This window comes from Limanda limanda, chromosome 12, assembly GCF_963576545.1.
Source record: "Limanda limanda chromosome 12, fLimLim1.1, whole genome shotgun sequence".
Lineage (NCBI taxonomy): Eukaryota > Metazoa > Chordata > Actinopteri > Pleuronectiformes > Pleuronectidae > Limanda > Limanda limanda.
Genome location: NC_083647.1, coordinates 6,914,671 through 6,923,002, shown reverse-complemented (window position 1 = coordinate 6,923,002; position 8,332 = coordinate 6,914,671). Strand labels below are relative to the sequence as shown.

Sequence of the window (8,332 nt, the reverse complement as noted above, 5' to 3'; positions counted from 1 at the left end):
TTTAATGAGACTCGGTAAAAAGAAATCCACAGCAATTAGAGCATTAATGGATTTGTCAGTGAAACGAGGATTGTGAATTATACCACATGTGTATGTGTTGACGCCATCTAGCGGGTGTCTCCACATCGTTTTGGCTCCCCTCAGAGAGGGAGAGAGAGAGAGAGAGAGAGAGAGAGAGAGAGAGAGAGTGAGAGAGAGAGAGAGAGAGAGAGAGAGAGAGAGGTGGTTGCGGTGTATATTAACATTTGGATGGGGGGGCATTTTATGGCATATATTGACCCCTTGATTCCCAGTCTCAATAATAATGTAGTGCCGACTGAGGGACACATGCACTGACACGCCTCCTGGTATTAGACACTGGCCTCTGCACATAAAATGTAATACAACCAATTGGGCTCCAACCCAAAACTGCCTCCCTCTGAAACTATTTGTTTTTCGCACAACCCGGAGAGTGCGACTAATCCAATCCAATTTCCGGACACACACAGGCTCGGTGCTTCATTAAAAGAAAAAAAAAAAAAAAAAGAATCAGTGTGGAGCTGTGCTGTTCCGTCCTCCTGGCAGCTCTCTAATCCCAATTCAGACACACGCACCGTTACGGCTGCGCTGAGGGCGCACTAGACGCGTCCACACCGGCGGATGCTTGCGCGCTGGCTCTTTCTCAGGGGAGTCGTGTTTGCAAGAAAACGGGCTCAGGTTGACGTCACATCGGTGAGTGACTTTACCGACCCGAGCTGCACCGGGAGCTCACCGAGTCAGCACCGGGAATCCACAGCAGACAATCAAGCCGAGAGGCAGCTGCCGGATGTGATTGTATTTTAAACTTTAATGGACCGTCGGTGTCTCCAAACTCGTTGTGGATTCAGTGTTTGGCTGTGAGGAAGAGGGAGAGGGAGAGAGAGAGAGGGAGAAAGAGAGAGATAGAGAGAGGGAGAACGACGCTGCATCTCGCCGCTGACAGAGAGACCACTTGTGCCGCCGTCACAACTGTGCCAAGAGGCTGGGAGTCTTTGAAAAGCGACCGGAGCGCAGCCGAGCGGCATACCAAGCAGCGTCCCGGGGAGCGACGCGCCGGGCTGCGAGGAAAAACGCATCGTCTCCGAGGCGCCGTGCGTGCGTGTGCGTGAGTGTGCGTGAGTGTGCGTGTCCACCTGGGTGCTGCGCGGGGGAAACAGGACGCAGCAATGGCACTTTTCCCGTGCGGAGAGGAAGGGACGAAGGCAACAGTCACCCGCAAACAAATGTAAGAAGAGAAGAAAAAAAGATTCCCTTTCGTCTTGCCAGGCGGAGAGGCGCAGGACCCGCAGCATCATCGATTTGGCACTTTGTGATTTTTTTGCACTTAGTGTGTGTGACGCGTTGAGTGCCTGGATTGAGAGAGGGGCTTCACCTGAGCGACAAGACTGACATTTGTTTCAACCATGAACGCCAGGATCTTGTTCTTGCTTGTTTGTTCTGCGGCATTTCTCGCTGGGCTGCAGTGCGCCTCGCCAAGGACCACAGCCGGGACGGATTCCACCACCTCCGGCTCCAGCAACACCAGCAGCAGCGGTGGTGGTGGTGGTGGTGGTGGTGGTGGTAACAGTGGGGAAACCGGGGGCAAAAGAGACTTGAACCAGACCATAAACTCCAGAATCAAAAGGAGAACCCTCTCTGTGGATTTTGCGGTGCCCTCCCTGTTGCGCAATTACCTGGCGGAGTTCATCCAGAGACCGCTGAACGGGGACTGCCCGACTTTCAGAGGATGTTACACAGTCATCGCCAACTTGAAAATGCACTGCATCCCCCTGCAGAAAACCGTCGCCACTTTTGTGGAGCCCGGTTCCGCTGCTGCAGATTCAGCACCGAGGAACGTGTCCGCGGAGGGACAGCTCCCCTTCTTCTACCAGCGGCCGCTGTCCAAAGTTCTGAAACTGGGCCTGACGAAAGACAGCAGGAACTCCAACCTCGTGGTGGTGGAGATCGGAGAGGATATAGTGAAGACGGGATGCGGGGGGCTGTCCGTGCACGAGGAGGCCCCGGAGCTCACCCTGGAGATGGACCTCACGTCCGTCATGGAGGGGTGGCTGGGCGCGGAGGGGGGGCGGCTCCGGGTCCGCCTCATGCCCGAGAAGAAGGCGCAGGTGCCCGGGATCGAGGATCGGTACACGGCGGCCATACGCGCTGCAGACCCGCGCCTCTTCTTACAGATAGCTTCTCAGGGTGAGTTCCCCCCCCACCACCACCACCACCACCACCACCCCTTATTCCCATGGTGTTCCCTCACACAAACACACAGCCTTGTCTTGATGACTTCAGGGGACATTACATTGATTTCCCGAAGACAGCATTAATGTGACTATGCAAACAGATTCCCGTCCCCACAACATGAGTAATACCTGGACCACACACACAGATATATATAATCATTTGTAAAATATTCTATCGCATTCTCTTACCCATCATTGGGACTTATGAAAACCAGCCAAATGTCCTCATAACTATGGTTTTAAACCTTAATTTGTCCCCACTACCATACAAAACACATGGGCACACACACATGCAGGCACCAGCAGGCCTAATTCATGTTGCTCAGTCACGGTTGTGATTTAAGTTCTGCTGTGATTAATTTTTGATGTTGGATCCAGTCTGTGTGTAAAAATGCAGTGGTGGTTTTCATGGTGGCAATGAGCGAGTAAAGGAATTTAATGACCTGATGGGAAAATGACGACTGAGGCGCGTGTGTGTGTGTGTGAGTGTGTGTGTGTGAGAGAGGGAGAGAGAAGGAGTGAGAGGGAGAGAGAGGGACTCCTTGCATTTAGCTGCTCTGTCTGCCTCTCCAGACTCATGTTTCATTATTGATGCCCACCACAGCACTGCTGAGAGACAAATACACGTTGATTTAATTACCAAACTTTCATTATTTCCAGTTGGGATCCACACTGAGTATATGCAACATCTTTAGAGGCTGCCATCGTTATCAGTTGTGAGATGGTAATTATTATTTCATTAGCAGGGGAAGAGAGGTGCAGTCGCCTGATAATAACCTGCCTGCACAAGACCCCAATGCAAAGCTATTTAAGTAAGAAACGGCCCCAGCAGGGCAGACTGGTTTCCCTCTTAACGATACCTTCTCAATCCCCTGAGCCACCCACCGCTTGAAGGAAGGTTGGAGATGTAAGAGAACAGGTTTTTATTTTGATTAGGCACAAATTAAGCCGTTATCTCCCAGAAAGCTTTCGCACTCAATACTCGAGGGCCCTTCCCTCGTTCTTTTGATCATCGGTACAATCAGTGTAATTGCTTAATCACTTTGATGAGGGAGGCTGGCCCAGAAAAAATCCAACGGAACCTATCGGACAAAAGGCAGAGCGGAGGCTGGCTCGGCTGGGAGCTGATAGAGTAGGGAGGATGCTCCCCCCCCATCCACCACCACCCCCAACGACCACTAACCCCCTTCACCTGCAGGCATGTCTGCACATGTAGGAACACATGCAAACATGTAAATGCACTCATAAAAATGAACAGATTGTAGAAACGGCATGTTGGGTAACAAACTCTTACATGTCGTGTTGGTTACTGCGCTGTGCATTGCATTGTGAATTTGGTGGTATTTTCAGATGAAACATAATAACTTGCTGTAATGTTGTAATGGCAGTGTTGTTAACCCTTTGAGCTGCATATGCAATGTTACACACATGGCAGACACGCTTTATACATATCAAACTGGGCCCTGCTGCTCCCACCAGCCAGTCCAACAGCACAGCTGGTGATGGTTTCAGGTGGGAAGCCAGCAGGGGATGGTTTCATGGTTTTTTGCAGTGAGGACATCATCTCTGGTGAGTGCCACTCTGTCATTCCATCCTCTGGTTCTGTGGATTGGTGTGGAATGGGAGGAATGTATGCGTTTTCTGTTATTAATCTGATGTTTTCCCAAGAGTCAACCAATCCCTGACAATGACATATGTTTGTGATCACGTGACAAAGCAGTTGCATCAGAGGGAATGAGGGGGGGATTTGTGATGTTCTCAGAGGGAGAGACACAATCGGGATTTGACAAAGGTTTTTATTGGCTCTGATCAGGAGTGTTGAAAACATGAAACCCGGGTGAACATGCGTATTTGGCAAGACAGCGAGGTGAGAGAGCACCTAGTGTGTGTGTGCATTATGAAGTTGAACATGACGCTCGGGGGGGTAAAAAGAAGCAAGATTCTCAACCGCCAACGGGAGTCAATCGCCTTTTATTCTTACCCAGGTTTACCCAACCATGATGACACAGTGGATTTCAAACCAGGCCCTGATCTTTACCATACCAAGCTATGTGCAGACAAAAAGAGACAAAACATACCCACACACAGACACACTGCTGTGTAGTTTCCAGTTTCCCCTTTAATCTGCTTGGATAGAAAATGTCCACTGCAGCTGTCAACAGCCTTCAAATCCACACAGCTGGTGTCCTTGTGTCTGTGTACAGTGACCTGAGTTGAATGGTGGCTGGAACCTGTATGCTCAGGACATTTTTCAATGTTTGTATCAGTAATATTGTGTTGATTCTGTCCTGCAGATCAAAACGTGTGTTGTTGTTGCACAGGGCAGCAAACAACGTATTTTGCTGTTTAATTGAAGGAACTTGTTTGTACCTGTCGTCCTCTGTAAACTGTCCTCGGCTAAGCAGGAAATTAGTTTGTGTTCTGACATGCACTGCATATCCATGGAGGATATTGTGTTGTGTAGTCATTCTGGTGAAGTGGTTACAGGCCTACTCTTCACACAATGTGTTTGGGCCAAGAAGCCAAACTCTGCTACCACATAAGAAGAATGACTGATCCATTATCTACCTACTATTTCCACAAACGTCTGTCTGTTTGTCCGTCTGCATGACTGACTGTTACTTGGTCTGATATTGTGTTGATTACTTAACAAACATCTGAAATTTAAAAGGTAATAGTTCAAATCAATATATAGACCCCACATTTGAACGGTAATTAAGCAAATTCGGTTTTTATTTTATGAAAAACATTGACTATCAAATCTCACTACAGACATACCGGGCAGGATTAACACAACGTTTTCTCATTCTGCACCATAGACTGTTTATAACAAGCTCTGCACACAATGTTCAGCACACAAACAATAAATAGTGACAGTATATTGTAAAACAGTGTGAGGAGGAATAATCATTCTGACGTAGCTCCAGAGCATTATTACCGGACAAGAGAACAGAACATTCCGAACCGGCAGGTTTAAAAAGGACACAATTTAAAAAGAAACAAAGATATAATTTCAGCTCGTCCATTAATGCAGACAAATACCACTGTTAGTGCAAAGACAGCGGCTCCTCATTTAAATGAATAGGCTGCTGTCAGTTGTTTATTGCATCCATGATAATTTCTCTTATTTCACGTCTCCTCCATCCTTCATCCTCACATTACCTCGAAATTGATCAAGTCTTTAATCATTGAGGAAAGCTCAGAGGAGCAGAGTGACTTCCTGAGGGAAGCTTCAGCGTGGAGATGTAGAAGCATTCACTCACTCCAAATGTGGTACGATAATGAGCCGTATTGAAAACACATCACCTCAGTGATTCTCTTTTTTGTCAAGAACAGTGGGAAAGGGACAAATAACAGCATCAATAGAACGAAGCTCAAAACAAAGAAAGCAGCAGTTCCTATAGAGTCTGATTTGACAAAAGCAGCTTTGTCTCCGACTGCATGAATCACCAGCATCTGCCATGAATCTGTTCCAGACTCCTGTGCATTGCAGAGTTTATGTTTATGAATGAAAATGTCAATGTGACCTACATGATTTTAGAATAAGACAAGCTGTTGAAACAAAACAAGCCTTTCCCCATTCTCTTTAATGCAGGAAGTATTTTATTATGAAAAAGCGAATGGGGATTAGCCAACCACATCTGGTATTTAGACAAATAATCAGGTAACAATAAAAAACACATTGTAATTGGCATCAATAAAAGACTGATATCACCAATTGTCATCCAGTAAAATGTTTTATCTGCTCGGTAACTTATTATTCACCCATAACCATAATATTCATTCTTTATGCATGTATGTGTGTATTATATGTATTTTATGTACTTTAGACTACGCATTACAAGGTATGAATAAACACAATTGATCTATTTTATGAGAATGACGAACTATCGTATGGCTAATCATGAAAAAATTCTAATCTTAAAATAAGTTGTTTTTATTCCCACACATAAACAACAATTTGCTGTGATGGTCACATCTGTTGTGTTAAAGGCCAAAAATGCCTGCTGTACTTTCCCATGAAAACAGTGTGGTGTGTGCGTGTGTGTGTGTGTGTGTGAGAGAGTTTGTGTGTGTGTGTGTGTGTGTGTACAGGGTCGGTCAGTGGGGATCATCTTTGCTGCGTTCCACTTTACAACTATATTAAAGTCAAGATGCTTTCTTTGCATGAAACATAATTCTAATATCATAGCACAATATATTGTTACTATTATTATAGGTTTTATTGCAGTTCAATGTTTTATTGAAATTTTTTCCCACTGTGGGAGACAGCTCCTGGGTAATAAAGGAAGGTGAAGTTTGCGCTAATACTGTTTGTGTAGTAATAGTGAGAAAATGCATATAGCTCCTTTAACACAAGGCCTCGTTCTTTAGCTGCAGAAAGAGTTTGCTCAGTTGACATTAGCTCAGCTCGGTGTTAAACTTTGATTTCATGATAACTGGTGGACACACAGCATAACTTACATTACTCTGTGTTTGGCTCTGCATGCATTTGCCGTATTATATTTTTACAGAGAAGATATGGAATAATAAAATCACCAATAAAACGTTGATTACCTCTATGTAGTCCGACCAGAGCTCCAGCTTCTTTTCACTTTGGAACGAATAAGCAGGCACAGAAAATGGACAGCTACAACAGAGATCTGTCAGCTGGTGTTATGTGGAGGTGCATGCCTTATCCTTAATACGACGATTCATATTCTCTCCAGAAAACAACTCTGCGTGTTCCTTTTTTCAAATTGAATTTAGTTTCACTTTATTGCATTTAAGGTTCAGACTTTAATACAGTGACAGTTGTCCTCCACACAGGTGGACTCCACAGCCGCCCTCTAGATTACTGTGTGGCGTGTTTGCAGAGTCACAGATTATCACGGGCAGTTATTACATTATGAGATGTTACAAGGCACAAATGTGTTTACCCATTGTTGATGCACAGTCACAGACACACACACACACACACACACACACACACACACACACACACACACACACACCTGCACACACACATCTGTCCATTCTTTTACCTTCTTGTATCCGCTTGTAACACCTGCCAAGGCTCCCTTGTGTATTGTTTCGCTCTGTCGATTATTTTTACAACCTGGATTGGACACTTTCTGGCATTTATCCGTGTAATGTGCATGCAACACTTGTTGATTTCAGCCTCCGGTAAGATGCCGGCTATTAGCATGAAATAAATACCCGCCATGGCAAAGGGAATAATTTGACGATCAGGCGAACGTGCCTGCGGGAGTCAAGGCATTAAACGCTGCATAGCATATTTATACTTATCCGCCCTATGGGCCCTATGGGGGAGATCATTAATGAGAAATGTTTCTATGACTTACAGTGTAGGAAAAGGGAAAAACAGCGCTGGGCAGGTGTGATAAAGAGTTGACCTCTACTTTATTAACCTCTGTTATGTTCACCAAGCAGGGCCATAAATAGGCTGCAAGAGAATCATTAAATGATTCCAGCATTAGAAGCAGGAGGAAGTGGGGGGAGCCCTGCTTCATTAACCTGCACATACCTGCCACTGGGCTCTTTAAGATGTTTGTGTTCCTTCAGCACGCCATTAGCAAAGAGTGCATGCATAAAAGCGCCGCGCATGGTGATTGAGGCCCCCGCAGTAAGAGAGTGCCACCATCATGCTTGAGAGGAGCTGCTGTGTACTCTAGGGCTTTTCTCCCCATGTTGGCCCCCTGAGCGCCGCCTCAAAAGCAAACACACACTGTCGTGAGTTTCGGTTGAGCGTCCCCAGCCCGCTGCTCCTTTGAGAGGCTTAAAACAGAATCTTAGTGTGTCTGTGCATGCGTGCGTGTCTTTAACCGTCAGGCAAATATAGCGATTTCTTCTGAAACATAAAGAGAGTGAAGAGCAAATTTATAAAGATAGATTACACGCTTGGCACCTTGTTTACCCTGTGTTGCTCATGGCCCTTTCTGAAGAGGTTGCTTGTTGGAGGATGAATACATTTGAATTTTCCTCGTCCTAAATGCATTTCTCTTGTCTCCTGACAAAGTAGAACACATATCAGCTTGGAGAGCAGTTATGGTAGTTTTGCTGAGGGTGTGAGGCTACGCTAC

General features: G+C 45.9%; 1 protein-coding gene across 1 annotated transcript in view; it reads left to right on the top strand.

Moving 5' to 3' along the window:
• The first annotated feature begins 1,421 nt into the window (after positions 1-1,421).
• The window catches only part of alk (ALK receptor tyrosine kinase), a 346,989-nt gene continuing 340,078 nt past the window's right edge, over positions 1,422-8,332 (top strand). The window contains exon 1 of the mRNA XM_061082808.1: positions 1,422-2,202. Coding sequence (XP_060938791.1) covers positions 1,422-2,202 — 781 coding nt within the window. The remainder of the gene's footprint in view (positions 2,203-8,332) is intronic.